The sequence below is a fragment of the Halichoeres trimaculatus genome, unplaced genomic scaffold (genome assembly GCF_033239565.1).
Source record: "Halichoeres trimaculatus isolate MK-OKI-2021-1 unplaced genomic scaffold, fHalTri1.1 fHalTri1_scaffold_5, whole genome shotgun sequence".
Classification (NCBI taxonomy): domain Eukaryota; kingdom Metazoa; phylum Chordata; class Actinopteri; order Labriformes; family Labridae; genus Halichoeres; species Halichoeres trimaculatus.
In genome coordinates, this window is record NW_027437183.1 from 14,640,111 (window position 1) to 14,659,146 (window position 19,036).

The following is a 19,036-nucleotide window of genomic DNA, read 5'->3' on the forward strand; positions in this document are numbered from 1 at the left end:
AGGGGACTTACCGGTGAAGTCCAGGTAGTTGGTGGAGTCGATGATGATCCCCACCAAAGGGAGGTAGAGAGCTGCCACCTTGGCCCTGACCTCAGGTTTAATGCAGCGATGGTCAAGATCATGTGAACACAGCAGACTGTAGATGGCGTTGATGGCTTTTCTCTGGACTTTTCCCCTGTAAAAACACACCCGTGTTACAAAAAAGAGAGGTTTAGGTCCATAACAGGGTGATTAAATCCAAGTATGGATCAGCACACTTGCATTTAAGTCACAGTTTCTTTCATTTCTGATTTGTGACTGTTTAATAGAAGCTCTGTCATTCATGTGGGAAACTTGTTATCATTAGAGAGTAACAGTTAAGGCATAATTTAAAGGTGTTTATGATTATGTACCCCTCCGACTCCATGTCCAGGGCAGCACTGAGCTCTGTCAGCAGCAGACCGGTGAGGTAGTGCTGCTGCTTGAACTCCTGAGAAAGCTCGAACAACGCCAATATCCTCTGCTGCTCCTGGAAACCGATTGAGCCAGAACTCTGAAAAGAATTATAAGATTTAAAAAAAGACTGAATGAGCAGGGTGAGAACAAGAGGATAATTTTTCCCTTGATGTTAGAAAAAAATCATTCCTTTAAAAGCTCTCTTAATGAATCACACACTGATTGCACTGCAAAAACTGAAATCTATGCAAATGTTTGTCTTATCTTTCTCATTCTTAAAGGGTCTAGCAAAAGAATCTAGTTCTTGTTTTACTGCAACTTTGATGATATTTTTCTCTCATTATTAATAACTGATTTGTAAAAACACAGAAGTTGAACTTTGACAAAGCGTGCAGACCTGTGACGAGATGGAGGGACATGGTGAGGCAGGAGCGGAGGCAGGGCTGCTGAAGAAGAGGCTCAGGTTGAGGTAGTGCTCGTGGCTGCACAAGATTCGCAGAAACTCCAGACGCATGCTGATCAGTGTTGGCATTGACACACTTTTAGCTGACATCTATAAGGAAAAAAAAACAAAAACAAAAATGAACTGGCTTAAACATGAAATTGACTTATCTTTTTAATATTTTGAAAACAGTTTTACCAAAAAAAAAGCTGTGCAATAATGCTCATGACAAAGTTCACACAGAGGAAAATGACAGATTTATGTTGTATATGTGACGTGCTAAAAGTTCTGGTATACGAGGTGTCATTTTAACCATTTTCACCTGATTGCAGTAGTTTTTCACCAGCTGAAAGACAAATCCTCGGTCCATGAGGGACAGCAGGTCGTAGAGGAAGAAGGCCAGACTGATGTTGACTTTCTCTGCTTGCTCTACCTCCTAAAACAACAACAACCAACAAAGAGCAATCAGTAAGCTGCACTGACTGGATCTTGCCAAGCAAATAGCCGTGAAAGCTGAGCTTTTGATACCGCGGAGGCAAATATAATTAGCACCTCCAGCTCCCCTGTTGTTTGGAGGACACTGACAACATGTACGCTCAGGATGAAACTGCCTCTGCTGCACCAAACCAAGGAGAACAGGAGGCAAACAGACACAGTGCAGAGAATAGGATGAGCCTAGGATACAGTTAAGGTTAATTTACCTTATGTTGTTTGACAAGGATGGTGCCAATCTCAGCTGTAACCACAGAAACAATCGTGGTGATGTCATCCTTAAATCGATCTGAGAAGCGGCTCCTTCGAGGGACGCTGTGCTTGTCGAGATGAGACACATGCTGAGCCATGCTTTTCACCTGTTAAATCCGCCATACGTTAACACACAAACACACATAACAAATGAAAATCAGATAAAAGCAAGAGTAGATACCACAGAAACAAATGTTAATCGAAAGTGAGGGTAATGAATATGCATGTGAGTCAATAATCTGTCAAGAAACCTGACAGATGAGGAGTTGAGCTGATAAGAAAAGAGCAGCGTTTCATTATTCATGAGTGATTTCAATCTTCAGTTTAGATTAAGATTATAAAAGATGCCTTATTAGATGCTTAATTACAATTAGCATCCTTAAGTGAGGTTCTGGAAGGAAGGAATAAATTAGATTGACTGGAGGGATTTGGGTTAATATGAGTGATGATTCAAAAACTCCAAAAGAGAGATAAACTGTCAACCAGCTTCATTAATCACAGTCTATATTGACTTTAAAATGCTGTTTTACCCATCAAACAAAAATCTATCAATCATCTTTTTAAGAGGTCATGTGCTGTTATATTACTACTTATTTACCTATCTATCATAAACACCAGACCTCAGTTTTTCTCAAAAAGAAAAAACTCTTTAATACAAAACACCACACTGACCAGCAGCTCAAAGAAGAACCAGGCATATTTGTAAGCATTCTCTCTGCAGACTCCAGTGCTGACAACCATCTGCAGGGCCAACTCCTCATGAAACTGCTGCAAGAGACAACACACATTGACTGGAGTGAGATAAATCCTTCATTTCTTAATTGCAAACAGTCCAAAGAGTATTCTATTTAATCATGCAGTAAGTATTACACTGACCTTCACTTTAAATTAATTTTGACATTTTGGCTGAGCTTTGAACACACCAGAATATCTGTGTATTCAGTCTAACACCCCCACCCTCTGGTTATCAAGGGGAACTGATTGTTGAAAAGCTTGACTGAGCACTCAGAGATGAATTCATGTTTTTCTAACCAGCAGGCAAGCCTATTGCAATGCTCTCCTTTCTGGTCTACCAAAGAACACAATAAATCAGCTGCAGTTTCTTTTTAAATTCTGCAGCACGAGCTCTACCAAGACCAGAAGAAAAGCACGCATCACACATATCTTAAAATCTTTCCACAGCCTGTCTTTAAGTTTTTGTACTAGAATTTAAATGCTTAAATTAGTGAAAAATGTGTTGCATGACCTCATAAAAGACTAAAACTAAGAGATCCTCCAGTTTTTTTGTTTAGCTGTTCAACACAAAAACATTAAGATTCTCCAAGATGCAGGAACAGACTGTCAGAAGACCTAGGAAGAACCTAATCACACATCAGTACATATCTATCGTTGACAGGGCTGCACAGTTCCTCACTGATTCAACACGTACATGCTCAGCCTTTATATCATGAACCACTGGTGCATACATTGGGACATAAAAAGCAAAAGCCAGACAGAAAAACTGTTTTACCTTCCTGTTGGAAGGTCTGGTGCTTCCCGTGAAGTTCTGGTGGTTGCCCACTTCCCCATATGTGGACATGCGGCTGCCTGGGACGTTATGGCCCTAGAGACAGAAACACAGGTGTCATCACACTGAACGTGATTGATGCTTTCATTAGAGTGGGCATCCAGTGGCCTATTACAGTACCTAATGTACTGTAGGGATGTTTTGCTTTGCATACTGTGCGGTGTGTGCGTTTGCATTATGCCAACACAACTATCAGAAAAAATAAGGTAAATTTTGTCAAGGTTTGTATTCTATACTACTTAAATAAATGCACATTAGTCATTAAATGTACATATGTAATATCCAGAAGTCCAACCACAAATTACATTAGATTTTACTTAAAATCCCTGCATAGAGAGGTTTTCTTAATACAAGGTGGCAGGGTTTATTTTGCTTACCTTCAGGATGTCTTTAACCTCAGCATCTTCAGCAGAGGAGTGTGGACCAGGGATGTCTGGATTGCTGCTGCTGCGGACCCTGGACTGGAGGAGCATACTGCCCACTGTAGCTGCTGTGGCCCGACCCATCGTGCTGTAACGGCTCTCAGCTGAAGGTATATTACTCGCTGAACCTTCAGAAAAGTTAATCGACAACAGTACTTTAATTCCTTAGATCATCTCAAACAATGTAATGAAGACAAAAAAAAAAGACCAGAACAAAAAATGTGAACCGATCAGTTCGTTAGTACCTGCATTCTGCACGTCTTGAGGAGGATCAGGGAGACGAAACACCCAGTACAGGTAGGTTGCCAAGAGGCTGTTTCTACCCTGTTGGTCCCTGATCAGCTCCTGACTGTTATGTAGACTGTTGACAATCGACACCACTGATTCGAAGGCTATCTGGGCCAGATTGGCTGGAGGACACAATGTGAGAGTTGGAAAGTCAAAACGAATAATTTATACCTGAGGACAATACAAAGCTTAATCTATAATCATGACACAGAACTCTCAGGAAACTCTTTCCTTTCACTCCTTCCCAAAATCTAAGTGATTTGAGTCAAAATAACTCTTCACCTGTCTGGCCAGCGATGACCATGGGCTGCATGATGAGTGTGAAGAGTTTATCCAGCACTAGATGGAGGAAGAGGACCAGCGGCTCTAAACTGGAGGAGGACAGGGAGATGATGCTGAGCTTCAGCTCGTGCTCCAGCTTGTTCTCTGGAATCTTCTCCTCCCTGACCCGCAGCGGAAATGTGGCTCCACCCTCGAGAGCGTGGCAGAGGGTGAAAAAACGCTCCAGATGGTTGTCCTGGTAGAGAAAGACAAGACAGGGACAGTGTCTACTTAAGTGCAGGACAGACCTTGTGGGATAGAAAGAGGTAGTAAAGAGCCATCATGTGTATCTGGTTGCCTGTACTGACTAAATTCTACTCACCTGTGTGTGTACAGATGAAACTGCCTGAATCTCAAGGTTGAACAGTCCTTTGTGACTCTCCATCCACTTAATAGGAGGGACCTGCACGGGAAGTTTCTACATAAAAAACACAGGAGATGTAAGGAGATGGAAACTATAAAACACATTTATTTACACTGGTGTGATACGGATAGATGTGTGTCCCGTCCAACACATGTTAATACCTCAGGTGTGTGCAGTGAATAGTTTGCAGGGAGTCGCTCCAAGGCAATGGGCAGACAGAACTGACCAGTCTGAAGTCGGTCATTGTTTAACATGGGCAGCCACTAAGAGAGAAATAAACAGGAAGTGTTTGCATGTTAATACCAGAAAATGTCTCATGTAGTCACATCAGAAGAGAAGCAACTACTCTAAAGTACACGGATGAAGCATTGAAGGCCAGCATTGTACAGTTGTGGTTTTGTTTCTGACACATTCTGTTTCTGCAGAAACAAGAAGTGTCAAAATGTGCTTTGAGGTTGATTCTAATACCAGCCTCTTTCTCTTCGAAGCCTAAAATACTCAAATGGGTAGTAAGAGATGAAGTCTCACAGAGTATCCAATGAGCGTCTCACAGCTGCCACTCTGATTCTGTTTCTGCTGGCAGCTGATGTGGTAGAAGGTAAACAGCAGGTGGTGTCTCTCCGTCAGGCGTGCTGGAAGGGCCAACTTCACTTCCTCATAGAAATCTGGGGACCTGGTGGAAAGAGAAAACAGAGGCAAATGAGAAAATGGAGACAAGAAAAATAAATACATATAAACAATAATACATATAAACAATAAATAAATAACACTACAGCTATGTTACATAATAAGGTTTACTTGCTTGTTATGGTAGGTAACAGGGGTGTAGACTTCAGATAAAAACTCAGGGCCGTTTGATTTCCCAAAAATGACCTGAGAATGCACCAGAGGAAAAGAAAAAAAAATAACTTGTTTTTTTTCTGTCTGGTTACACAAAAATTTGCTTAAAACATACTGTACATGTGGACATCAAAAAATTCCAGGGTTGTTCAAGGATAAAGGGACTTTGTAGTGACTGAAAATAGTTAAAATAATGCCAATAATACTGACATTGTGCAAACCTTGTCAGTGGTACTTCAGATTCTAACTTGTAAAAAAAGACAGAAGTCTATCCTTTAACTTTAAAGGAAGTAAACATTTTCGTCACAGTCATAATAAAGAGAAAAAAAGATTTCAAATTACAAGCAGCTTCACTCACAGGCAGACAGTTGGTCAGGTCCTCTCCGCTCATAAACTGGATTTTGATGGTTATGTTTTTTGCTGATGTGAGTCTGTTGACAAAGTTTAACCTCTGAGGATAAACATAGAGCAGATTCCTACAAAGAAAAAGAGATGGAAATAATTCAAAAGGACTTTTCTGTTAATTTACACTGAAAGTAATCTACCAAAACTCTTCATGTGAAGATGTAATTCCAATATTCACCACTAGGTCGCAGTATAAGTTTACCAACATCTCAGTAAAAAGACAGTTGTTTCACAGAAAGTCCCCAACAACCTGTAATTTACTGTGACCGGTGGTTTTTAATGCCACATTATAATCTTTGCTGAAACTTTGAATCCAGATTCCAGTGAACAAATGCTTGGAGAATGTCAGGATGTAATTACCACACAGAAGACTTGTTCACACATGATGATGCAAATGTTGCACTCAGAGCAAAGCCATTTTTAACTCAGTGTTGATTTAAACCTCCGCTGACAAAGGTTGCTGTCTTTCTATTTTACTATGAGGCAATTTTGCAGGTAGGCTGAACTAAAAAGCCTAAAAATAGACAGCACACTGAAAAGAGCAAAGCCGCAGAGGGATGTCAGCTCTTGAGTGATGAGTACACTGTTTTTGTTGCTTCTGGTCTTTTAGAGAAATAAACTCTCTGTAGGAGCAAGCAAACCTGTTTTCACCTCAGACCATGAATCATTTGCTTTTTAGATCTTTGTTTGTTTTATATCGTGTCATGTTGTGTATTACACAGTGCCTTTGTAGCTTTTGACTGGAGAAATGAAGAAAATGATTTTTGTTCCCATCATTGTTTGAAAGGATTTTGGAAAAAAATGTGATGATTGATGAATATATGCAACACCCACTAACCCACCTGTAAATGTTGTGTGGGACGTAAACTTCACTGGATGGGAACTCCAGCACCTCTTTGACTGGTCGGATGTTTTTCTCAGCCACAGGTATCAGAGGGATGAGTTCAGTAGACAAACATGCCATTGGTGTGTCTTGCACTGGGGACATGTCCAGTTTTATGGAACCTGGGTGACAAATCAAGTCAAATTAACAAACCAGCACAAGCAATTTATAACCTTCTAATCTGTTAGCAAAGAGACATACTACTTTTCAATTTGTTTAAATGTGTTGTCTATGTAAGAGAGTTAACATCCAAGGCTTTTCCTTGACCTGCTGCATCTTCTTCCTTGAGTTTCTTAATTTCTGACAACATACTGATGTCAAAAAGTCACAAGGAAGTTACACTGCACACTCTACAAAATGCATTCTGTGTTTACTTCTGTGGCTTTTCCTCATACCTGTCACAAAATCTTGGTCTACTTATCGCATTACATTCTGCTGACTAGCTGTTGGCCGTGCCTTAAACTTAGGCTAAAATAAAACTACTGGAATGAGTGCTTCGATGTGATGATGGATTACCTGGTATTGTCTTGGTTCTCCTCTGTGGAGCCGAGGTTTTCTTGATCTCAGACAAGAACTTGAGCAAATCCTCATCACTCAACCGATCCCCTTCCTGACACAGCCATACAAACACAGATATATACATGATTTTCGTCTAGCTTCCTTACATTGAAATGCCAGGATGAAAAAAATAAATGGAATGTTTAAATATTTGATACAAAAACAGAAAAAAGAACTTCTACAAGAGTAAGAGGTGGTATAAGGAAGCAAATCAGCTCTTCACACCTAGTGGTATTTAGCCATAGTCATGGATTTACGGTGACTAAATCCTGATGGAATGGCATTTTGAGGTCAGGCTGTAAACACCAGCCAGTCTGTCTCAACACACCGCATCTTCTACCACAAGGAATTAACGCTTTTTCACAGATGTGTCTATCTCTTTGTGCTCAGATAGTGGTCCAACCTGTTTAAAGATGGTGCTGATAGTGATGGTAGCAGGTTTGAAAGCAGAAATGTTACAAAACTGATCATCGATGGTGCTGTAACGCTCAGAATTCCTCCTGGGAAACTGTGCTCTCCGGTCAATGCTGCTTGATTTACCTGGAAAAACAGCACATATGTTTGCTGTTGGTACATGGATACAAAGACTATGAGGAAGTCCCCAAGAGGTATTCCTGTCAAACAAAGACACTTACTGGGAACAACACATAGGGCATACCTCCTTTCAAGCTGTCAGAGTCAGTGACATCTCTGTCTATTGTAGCAGTGGAGATGACATCCATAATGTTGACTGTCGCCCAGGCGAAAGGCATGCGGTAGCGACCCAGCCGCTGGCAGAACATCTCAGCCTGGCCACGCAGCTTCTCAACTTTGTCCTTGCTCTGAATGACCACAGGCAAAGTAAAGCAAATGAGGACAACAGTAACTTTTCTTTGAGGTTGAGCCTTAAATAATTACTCTGCAGCGTTACCTTTCCAGAGTCACTTTCCCTCAGTGTCATGTAGGGATCGGCACAGTCGCTGATCTCTCCCTGCTGGAGAACTTTTTCAATCTACAAACACAGAGATGAATAACATTAGACTTCACAGCATCTTAAAATAACTGAACTCAAGAAATGTTTCGTGCTAGAATCTCGCTCATGTTTTACAGTCTGGATTATTACCTTGATGACCAGGTAGATATCTGGGGAAGGGTAAGTGATGGAGAAGATGGCGGATCTGGCCAAGGTGGACTGATCCACATGTGGAGTGTGAGACCTCAAGAAATTTTTTAATTGCTCTGAGTTCAGATCACAGTAGAAGTCCTCTGATATCTGGAGGGAGACAGTGGTGGTGGGTTAGAAACTTGAGACCCAAAGCAACTACTTTGCAACCACAATAAGATCTATTTTGGAGAGACACTGAATCGAGCCACTCTTAAGGACGAAATCTTCCTGAAGTTTTGAGGAGGGTTTAAAGACAAAAACCCTCATATTGACCAAAGACCTGAACCCTGAATATCATATGCTCTGTCCACTGTTCTCAAATGACCTCAGGCTGGGAACACAGCAGTATGTCCTAGCGTAGCCTGGCCTGTGTGCGTGTCATGTGATCCTTTTCACTGGAAAGCCATTAACGTCTCATCGTGTTTATCCCACAGGACCTCTGTGACACTGACCACACCAAAGAAGACTTCTCAGTGGTCAAACCTGGCTCATATATTGAGTTTTGACTGAATCATAAAGACCGTGACTGTGATCAAACAAAACACTCTGAAAGGTATTTGTCAGCTTTGGTTACTTTTGAATCCTATTCTGCTCACAGGAATACAAACCACTGCTTTGGTTTGGTGATATTAATGAACACTGAAGGAGTTCACTTCCCTCCCACTAATGACTTCTCGGAATTAAAAGAATTAGTTTTTCTGTAATCAAAGCCATCTGTGTTTAGGACAGTACTTTTGCTTAAAAAAATTAACTAAATAGAATATATATCTCAAAAAAGAGCATGCAGTCACTGAAATTATCATGCAAACATTAAGTAACCATTATCTTGACTACATATGTCACTCAATGACAAAAGGAATTTGTCTGTGTACATTTTTGACAGACAAATTATGCAATAATTCTGACAGACTGAAACACAATGTTTAAAAACAAAGGCCTCTTTTTTGCCAACATATAAATTGTCAAGCATGTTAGGGCTGTCATATGCCTTTAGCTGGTACATTCAATATTTCATATTTGCTGCTGTTTCATAAACGTTCTCCAGAAGTGCTCCAAACATCTGCAGCTAACACATACAAAAGTTTAGAACGGCAACCTTGGCTTGCTTTTGTTCAATAACAGCAAGAAATGGAGCTAAATTAGACACATTTTTGGAACTCGGACACAGCGTACTTTCTTGCTTGCATGTCCACTCCTAAATCGTTATATGTTTATATCCATGAATCTTGTAGCACAAGGAGGCCAAATGTAGGGTCAAATCATGTGTACACATACCGACTGATGGACCAAAGACACAGCTAGAGTATTATATGGATTTATATGAACATCTGCTGCAGATTTCACAGATGTGAAACAAAAATAAACAGATATAGACGCAGATTCCCACATGATACAGAGAGAACTGCAAAAGAGGCAAACAGAGAGGAAAGTGGCAGCAAAAATGTGGCAAGAAATAAAACATAACTCTCTTGAGAAGACAGAGAAGAGTGAGAGAACTGTACTGAAGAAAGTTTGAGTAAGACAGAAAGTGAAGAAGAAAGTGAAGGATTCAGCTGATAAATGGGTCACTAGCAAATGCTTCACAGTTCCACTGGAATCAAATCTGACTGACAAGGCGAGCCTCTACTTCCCTCACAGCCACATTTCATGGCTCTTTAACAGTCTGGATCCATCTCTGCATAGTGTAATAGGCAGGGTGTTGTAGTAACCTTGACAGGGACACTCTGGTTAAACACATTATAAAATTAGTCATCTTAAGTGAAACACACTGCGCCTCTAGTGGACTGACATCAAGCCAAACTAAAAAAATATCAGTGATCCAGAGCACATACTGGCAAATGAGTTGTTTGTGTTGTACCAAAATTGCTTTGTTAATCCATTTTCACAAATAAATTGCAGTAATTTCCCATTTTACCCTGTAGACCATCTCAAAACCATCAGTCCTGAAGCAGCCAGACAGAGAAGATGGTAAGACCAGTGGCTAAAGCCCTGTCTCATAGGAGAGATCCATGAGTGCTTTAGTCCGCACTAAATCCTTCCAGCCCCACCACCCAAAAAACTATCCAGCTGAGTAAATCCACAGAAAACATGCAAACAGCTCTGGCTCAGAATGAATGACTGGGAAAATGTGGAGTGGTATTAACAGCTGTAGAACCAAAACATGACGACCCCCAAAGGGCATAAAAGTCGGAGGATGATGGGACATAAAGCCTTGTAGATTACACTGATCCCTCTCTGCCATGCTGCCTGCCAAAGGAAACTACAAGACCCCCCAGAACCAAGAGGAGACTGAAGGTACACAGCAGCTTTAATGAATAAAGGGTGTAAAAAAATGTGGAAAACACCTTACTTTATACTGGATTGGTTCTTTGTCCCATCAATAACACCAATAACTGTAGTCTATGACATCCAAAGATGTCATATACTACTGTACTAAGTTACAGTCGTTTAATCAACAGTAAAGTTGAGGGTTTACTTTCAATGAACTATGCTTATAGAGTAATGTGCTCTCTGTTGCCTCCTCATCATAAATGTCACATTCCTCCACTCACTCTACATTCATACATTAATTGCACAGCCTCCAGGGGCAGTTTAGAGTTATATGTCTTGCACAAGGACACTTCCACATGTAGCGGGACCTGGGATTGAACCCCCAACATTCTTATTGAGAGACGACCCCCTCTACTACTAAACCACTCATCTTTTGAGGAGGGTTGTCGTCATTAAAGCATTAATTGCAATGGGATTTTGATTTAATAGTCTGCAATTTTGTTTCTAATGGTGCACCGTAAACACTGCTGCCACAATGTCTCCCTGCTTCTTGCCCCTGTCTTAATGGGAAATAGCAGCACTAGTGCCCTTTTGAACAGTGCACATAAAAAAGTTTCAAGGCACAAAATATCCCCACTTTGTGTGAAAATAAATCAGAATAAAACTGAAGTATTTGGAGTTTGAACTACCATTTACTATGAGCTACAAATACAGGCGCAGATAATCTAATGGGACTCATTGTTTCTTAGATGAACAAGACTTCAAAAGTTGGTCCACTTACTACAAAGTTTGTTACATCACTTTTGACATGGTTTATCTGATGTCATTTTGACTGTTATCAAAATGCCATGGAGATTTAATTTTCTTTAAATATTGCTTGATGCCAGATTCACAGATTGTGCCTTTGTAAGAGCTGTCTGCCTTTGTGTTCTAAACAAAGAGGAAAAACTTATCTTCAGTATAACTATGAAATGAAGCAAGATCAAGAGTCTGAAAAACATTACACCAGCTAGGCCTGTCGTTGAATGTCGACGCAACACCTGCTGAAAGACAGACAGTCTCCACAACAAGCACATAATGATCCTCAAGCAAACTGGCAATTACTGCAAGGCTTATGTAATGTGCGTGGCTATTTTGTCCTATGCATGTACTAAGTAAGGCAAGGAGAACATGTGACCCAAGTTTCCAAAAAAAAAGAAAACACACTTCAGGACAACATTGGAAACACTATCAGGACAACATAAGAGACTGAAAAGACAACTTTAATTTCTTACCTTTTTCTTCTCTTTCAGGTCATACAAGGCCAAAGTAGCAAATATGGGCTCTATTTCGATCTCAAACCTAAGTGGTAAAGAAAGACGGAGAAAAGGTATTTTGTTGATGCAAAAAAGACAAGCACAGAACAAGTTCAACATCTTCTTTTTCCTCTTGTTTTATTTTTTTCATTCCTCTCTATTCCTGTAAATCTGTATTTTATTGGGAAGCAACAAGATGACCAACAGTAAGTGATGACACGTTTGAACTGAGAGTCAAAGGACAAAGGGTGAAGCTGCCAAACCACTGTAAGCTGAGAAATGAACCAAAACATTTGGCACTTTCATGGATTGCAAAATAAGATCGAGAGGGATCAAGAGTGGAAGAAACCCCGTCTATTTGTGTGTGTGTGTATGAATGATTGAAGAAAAAGAAACACAGTGATGAAATCCCACAGAGAGAGGGAGGGACGGTGAATTTCTAGAGAAGAACAACAACTGCTGCAAAGCTCTCCTCCCACACTTAACCATCTTTCGCATTCACTTAAAAGCCTTTTTGAACAATTAACTCAAACTTAAAAAGTTAAACTGAAATCTGACATACAAGAACTTTCTGTATGTTAAATGCTAAGCTAAAGGTCATTCTCATAAAACAAGGGGGTGTTTGAATAGCTCCCTTTTAACACATTGAACTGTTGGTTCCTTGTCAGACTTTTAAGAGAAACAGAAGGCAGCTGTTGAACGCCCCCTCCCTCCTACGGTTTTATGAAAATGTATGACATACTTGATGGCCTGGCATCGGACCAGGATGCGGTCTCCAGTGTGTTCTTTGGGACAGTCAGGGACGGGTCGAATCTCTACTGCATCATCCTGAGAACAATGGCAGAGATCTATTTTAAAAGGACAGTTTCATCTCTTTTACCTCTTAAAAATAGTTTCAGTGGTTTTTAAAAAGCTCATTTTAGCTTTAAAACACTAAATCTGAACATTTACTTTTCCAGATCAGTGAATTTCTTTTTTCAGTAGCCCTCAGAAAAAAGGAGATAAATTAATTTTCACTTCCATTACTGATTCATCTGCCAATAATGTCTGATTGAAATGAATAAAAACAGTGTTGTGTCCATTTTAATTTAAAAACAAGAAAAATGTGTGGGTTCGATGGTTTATTTCATTTAATTATTCATTAAAGACAAATTAATTCAGTTGAAAATGACAAAAAAAGGAAAAAGCCAATTCTTGAGCGATCTTTGGGAATGCTTGCTATGGAAAAAGTTCTCAAGGAAAAGTTCAATTATTAATTGAAGAATTATTTTCTCTTAATGTTTTGCAGTTTGGGTTATTTATACACACATATATGTGCACCATATTTTGAAACTGGTCTCTATCCAGCTCCATACGTCACCTCGTCTGCAGGTGGGTACAGAGCAAACAGCTCGGGGTGTCTGTTCCCCTGCCGTGCCTCTTGATTGAAGCGGTCCAAGTCCTCGTGACTGCTGAAGGCCAGCAATCTCTCCACTCTCTGGTCCGGGGTCAAACACCGCAAGTTAAAGTCAGAGGAAGTCAACGTGCGGCCAGAGTCATCACTGAGCCCTGCTAGAGTTGGAGACTTAACCTGGGGCAAAGACAGAAAGAGAAGGGGTTGATTATGTGGATGAGGAGAGGACAGAGAGAATGAGAGAGGGGAGGAATGTGTGAGTGAAAAAGACAGAGAAACAAGAGAAATAAGGACAATAAATGTTAAGGGGCATTACTTTAAAATAGCTTCTATGATAACTTAATAAGCAAATACAACAAATAGAAGTCTGTCTTGTCTCTGGGCAAACAGAGAAATGATCAGTCTTTTGTGTTCTCTTTTGATTAGGGCTCATGCAGTGCAAGGCACAAACTGAAAATACTGATATTTATGTTCACTATATTTTAACAACTAAAAATCTATTACTTCTCATCTTTTGTTATATATACATTTAGTTTATTTGCTCTATTTTCATATCTATAAAAAATCAACAAAATAGATGAAAAGTCCCTTTGAATTATACTGCAATGAGTTACTCAGAACCAGTGATGTTAATTCATTGCTCATAAGCTGATGGACTTCTGTAACCAGAGCTCTGGAGTGCTGGTGGCTTGCCAAACTAAAATGACAGCAGCAGGGAGGGCTGACCCAGAGACACAATAGCCCTGGAAATGTTTTTGACATCCAGTGTTCTGCCAGCGACAGCACTAGACCACTGGACTAATGTGAGCACGAGGCAGATGCATGAGCTTTAAGCCTTTTGAACCAGCTCCCTCTGTGCATCAGTGTAATGTGTAAATCCACACAGACACCATAGCGAAAGATCCAGGAGGAGAAAATAATACCCAGGTACATGTGTTGTATAGTCATACTGATAGGAATCAAAAACTCAGTCTCAAACCTATAATTTCTGCTCCATGCTAAATGTCCTTTGAACTGTATTATAATCATCTGACTGGAATCTCCTCTCCCCATCAGTGAGAGATCTGCTGGCACTGGCACCATATGGAATTACTCAGACTCAGCTACAGGCCAGGGCACAACCCCACTGCTCCCAGGCTCCCTCCAGCTTTAGCAATCACTGTTGCCACCCCTCTCTTCCTGTCTCTTTCATTCCCATCACCCATCAGTCTCACATCCCAGCTCTTCTACCACCGGCAAGGACTGGCCGAGCTTCCACCACGGGTGAAGCTTTGCCCTTCAGAGGCTCAGATAGGCAATCACACCACAATCCCAGGGCCATTACTAAGCCAGATCAGACGAAAGAAGAGACTCATTACGTGCAGAGGGACAATAGTGCTGTTCTTCCTCTCTCTGTCACTCTCTTTCTGGCATGTAGATCATGGGAAGCCTGCAGTGCTAATAAAGGTCTTTAGGTTTGGGTGATTAAGCAGAGTTGGCAAAGATGGGGTGACAGGATGGGGGTGGTGAAACTGACTGGGTGCTGGGTGAGGGCTGCAGTAATGGGACTTGGATTGGCTGGGGCTGCCTGAAGCTGGGAACCAAGGATTGGACCACTATGACACAAAAGAGGTGCGAGTGAGAGAGGATGGGAATTTGGCTCAAATAGTGTTGGTGGAGGGTTGAAGCAGGGAAATGTAATGAATTTAAAGGGCTGAGGATCCAAGCTGATCAGTATGGACCACCACACTGCTCTCACAAAAGGCCCTTTAACTAAGCACAACATATTGGTATCAAGGTCAGAGTTTGAGGAAAGCTGCTTTAGTAGCTCTGGTGAGAAAACACAGTTTGAGAATTGAGAAACAAACTGAAAAAGCTAATAAAAGGAAAGGTTAGAGATTAACATTATGGTGCATAGATTATGGAAAAACAAGTTTTGTTTATACTGCCAGTTTAAGACTTCTGTATAAAAGTTTTAAGTGGTAGAGCTTTGCCATGGAGCTGTTGTGGAACTGCAGCATAAGAGGGGCTAAGAATAGGATGGAAATCAGAGTGAAAAGGTAACCCTGGCTTTCAAAAATCCACCCACCACCTTTTTAAAGCTTACAAGTAATTCACGTTTTTTTAAGAGCATTACTGTTAATTAAGTTTCACAAAGCAATCCAGGTAAAATTTTAAACTATTTCAACAAAAAGGCCCCCCACATCATTAGCTCTAAAATAATGCTGTTACACAATAATGGACTGGCAATAGCAGCACCAAAGATAAAGAGAAATGTTGAGGACAGGACTCAAGGTAGAAAAAGTTGAGTGGTTTCAGTGAAGCAATACGTTTCACGAAGGCTAATATGTTTTGTTATTGAGTAACAGGTTGTTGGTTGAGACACATGTTGTGCAAAACTTGTATGTGGGAGCGGTTGCTCATGAAGTCAACTTAAAAGATGTTTGTTTCTCACTGGCTTCTCTTGGTCCTCTGGCTGGACGTCAGACTCAAAGGTCTGTTTCCGGAGGAGTTTGTGTAGGCCGGCTCGCTCTGAATATGCGCTCCAGCCATCTCCTTGGCACCTTCAAAATGTGTAACACAGACAACAGACAAACACACCACAATAACATGCATGGTTACAACTGATACATCTCTACACCTGTAATCAGTCTAGATAACAACAACAGCAGCAGACGCCTTACTCAACATAATTACAGTGGACGTGTGTCCTGTACAGGTGTGTGTGGCAGAAAGAGAGATAAAGACAGCACTAAAATGAATTCGGCAGGAGAGTTAAGTGTTTCATGTTTATCAGGCTCTCTCAGGCCTCTTGTTTCCTGTCGCACAGATGTATGTAACTTCTAGGGCAAGTTGGCACCTATTTCAGAGTGTGACACATATGATACCAGTGAGGGCATTATTTCTGTCAGTAAAGTAACACCTTAAACAAGAAAGCATCTCTAGATTTAGCTTCATCATATCAGTCAGAACCATTTTGTCAAACAGAATTAATCATTTATATGTATTAAGTTAAGCTGTGTGAGTGGCTCTGTCCTTAGAGCGCCTTGCCCTTTCTCATGCCTACATAGGATGCCAAGGTCTAAGGTGGGGAGAGCACACATCCCCTCTCTTTCAGTGCATTAAGGAAATGCCAAGGTAGGGGGAGCACCAGCAAAGACCCCCAAGAGTGCAGAACAGAGAGGGCATCCGTGACACTGCTAAAATCAGATACAGTATAAAAAGGTACTGGGGTGTATCAAGGGTTTTGCAAGGGAAATAGCAAGAGTAACAAAGCTTAAACAAATACAATGGCTATTTGCTGTTTGTCGATTTGGATGCGTAAATGCTGCTTAGCCGTCAGCCAATAGGAGCTGTGGGTGGAGCTTGATGTCATGGTGTGCTCAATTTACTGTGTATATTGAGTACAGCACCTTGAAAGTCCCAAATTCTCACACTGTTACTGTCATGTTTCTGTAGGGGCAACTTTACCTCCTGGAGACCACCAGCCACGGTTGGGTATAACTCTTGACGCAGTCTCTTACGTGTGAATCCAACTCCAGTCTACAAAGGGGCAGATGTGGAATGTAAGAAACTATGTACACACATTCTCATGCAACATTTAAAAATTCATCAACGACTGATAACTCTCCATTCCTCTGCTATCTTCGTTTACACTTCATGGTCAGGGTGCAAGCCAAGGTGATTCCTTACACAGATAACATGAATTGGTGGAATAATTTAATAGTGATAATAATGGAGGACTTTGATAATGTCCTGTGATACTTTGACTGCTACTAGTGCTACAAAGCTTTTACCAAACTAGAGTAAATATCTCTGAAATCAACAGTAACATTCAGTTAACAATATCTAACACGTCTCAAAGCTTTGTGGTCTTATTTTAGAGAGGACACTTTTTGTTCAGAGTGTCACTTGCTCCCAAGACATCCTATGACCCACCCATCTTCAGGGACAGAATGTCGAATAGTCCGGCACTCCTTCTCCACCTGCTCCACCTTCAGGTCATCCTCCGGGAAGTCTCCTAGTTCCTGCATCAGTGCTGAGTCGCCGCTTCTTAGCTGTGACATCAGGAATTCTTCCAGGTCCAAGGGCTCCACCGCTTCATATGACGGAGGCTGCAGATTGAAAGGAGGGGCGGGGGGAGACATGGTATCAAATCTTATGATTCTTTACTTAACAGCATAAATTAGGGATCCTATCAGAGCGTACAAAACAGAAGAGATTCTAAAAGGAGTTATTTACAACATGTGGGGCTGCTGGTCTTCCCAAGACACTTACCCCTAACAGATTAAGTTTGGAAATAAGGAGTGTGTAACATGCAAACATTCAAATATGTTTTAAACTAATAATGTGTGAAAATCTTCAATGGGGAGTTTAGTTTGTACAGTTAGATACTTTGTTTTGCTGAGAAAGAAGACACAAAAGAAAAGGAGATGGGCACAAAATCATGTTGAGTCATGTCTATTTTGTAATATCTCATACCTGATGAGTAACAAGAGACTGGAGCAAAAACACAAATAGAAACTGGGACAAACTGCCCTGTTTCAGAAAGCCAGCATTTTTTCCTGTGATTCTATTTTTAGACAGAAACTCTATCTGCCTCTACTCCAGAGCTTCAGCAGATCAAAGGCAAAGCTGTAATCACTTTTATGTACAGTGCAAATGTGCAGAAATTCTCATGTGGGTCTTTGAATCAGTACATATTGTTCAATCATGAGCACACACAATGAGATTAATCCCCTATAGCACTTAAAGAGGAAGAATAGACATGCTTTTTAACATTAGAAAGAATCCACAAAGAAAGAGAAAAAAGCACAACTGATGAGATAACACACATCTCTTTGTGGTGCCCGGCTGGTTGTGGTTGCAAAAGGGGAACCTGCATAAGGCAGGTGTTTCTGTGAAAAGTGGATGCAAACCAGGCAGACCTCCAAAGTGATTACAATCTGCAGGCTGTAGGTGGTGGGGGCAAAGTCTTGGAAACAAAATTCAGCTTCATCCACATGACATAAACAGTAAGTGATAAAAAATAGAAACTGTCGTGCATTCAGAGTCTCCTGTTAAATAGAAATATATAATGTTTGGAAAGGGAATGTGGTTTAGTCCTATCCAAGGAATAAAAATTGATTATGCACACTGTCCCACACAGGGAGCATTTGCATCACAAAGAGATAATGTGTGGCAAGCAGGATGTAAAGAAAAGAGTGTGTACAGAAGGAAGAGACACAAAAAAGAAGAAACAAAGCCAAACCAAGCAATCGCACACACACTGACAGATCATGCACACAGGAGAGGTAGAGATATCTGCAGCAGCAAGGTGAGTCACCGCTGTACTTGAAAGCAAAGCAAATTCCATTTGCCTTCAGACATGTTTTTGCACATCAATCCACCCTGAGGTATATTTTTCCCTGCTGAGTGCTCAAGAGCAAAATGCACCTCATGGGTTTGTGTTAACGGTTGGCATGCAACACATGAAGGAGGGAACACACAAATGGGACAACTGTACCATGACCATTATAAAAGACAGGCGTCCTTTCTAAAGAGGAGGCGTGAGCATCAACAGTTCCTCCACTGTGTTCTCCATATGTGCATTTCTCTGGCTCTCTGCCTCTAAGTTCAAACATTCATGGTTGCATGGCCTCTTTTTCTTGTTTAGTTGGAAGGCTAACGAAAACAAATGAATGC

General features: G+C 40.9%; 1 protein-coding gene across 1 annotated transcript in view; it reads right to left on the reverse strand.

Annotated features, from left to right (window-relative positions):
* The window catches only part of dock8 (dedicator of cytokinesis 8), a 52,000-nt gene that overhangs the window by 20,757 nt on the left and 12,207 nt on the right, over window positions 1-19,036 (reverse strand). The window contains exons 3-29 of the mRNA XM_074669739.1: window positions 17,291-17,466; window positions 16,823-16,894; window positions 15,807-15,915; window positions 13,340-13,549; window positions 12,722-12,807; window positions 11,959-12,025; window positions 8,372-8,521; window positions 8,180-8,260; window positions 7,928-8,090; window positions 7,673-7,809; window positions 7,228-7,321; window positions 6,671-6,833; window positions 5,782-5,899; window positions 5,386-5,456; window positions 5,112-5,256; window positions 4,745-4,846; window positions 4,542-4,637; window positions 4,181-4,415; window positions 3,856-4,020; window positions 3,566-3,738; window positions 3,132-3,224; window positions 2,294-2,389; window positions 1,579-1,728; window positions 1,200-1,313; window positions 833-988; window positions 393-532; window positions 12-175 (exon numbers count right to left, since the gene is read on the reverse strand). Of these exons, the coding sequence (XP_074525840.1) occupies window positions 12-175; window positions 393-532; window positions 833-988; window positions 1,200-1,313; window positions 1,579-1,728; window positions 2,294-2,389; window positions 3,132-3,224; window positions 3,566-3,738; window positions 3,856-4,020; window positions 4,181-4,415; window positions 4,542-4,637; window positions 4,745-4,846; window positions 5,112-5,256; window positions 5,386-5,456; window positions 5,782-5,899; window positions 6,671-6,833; window positions 7,228-7,321; window positions 7,673-7,809; window positions 7,928-8,090; window positions 8,180-8,260; window positions 8,372-8,521; window positions 11,959-12,025; window positions 12,722-12,807; window positions 13,340-13,549; window positions 15,807-15,915; window positions 16,823-16,894; window positions 17,291-17,466 (3,526 nt within the window). The remainder of the gene's footprint in view (window positions 1-11; window positions 176-392; window positions 533-832; window positions 989-1,199; window positions 1,314-1,578; window positions 1,729-2,293; window positions 2,390-3,131; window positions 3,225-3,565; window positions 3,739-3,855; window positions 4,021-4,180; window positions 4,416-4,541; window positions 4,638-4,744; window positions 4,847-5,111; window positions 5,257-5,385; window positions 5,457-5,781; window positions 5,900-6,670; window positions 6,834-7,227; window positions 7,322-7,672; window positions 7,810-7,927; window positions 8,091-8,179; window positions 8,261-8,371; window positions 8,522-11,958; window positions 12,026-12,721; window positions 12,808-13,339; window positions 13,550-15,806; window positions 15,916-16,822; window positions 16,895-17,290; window positions 17,467-19,036) is intronic.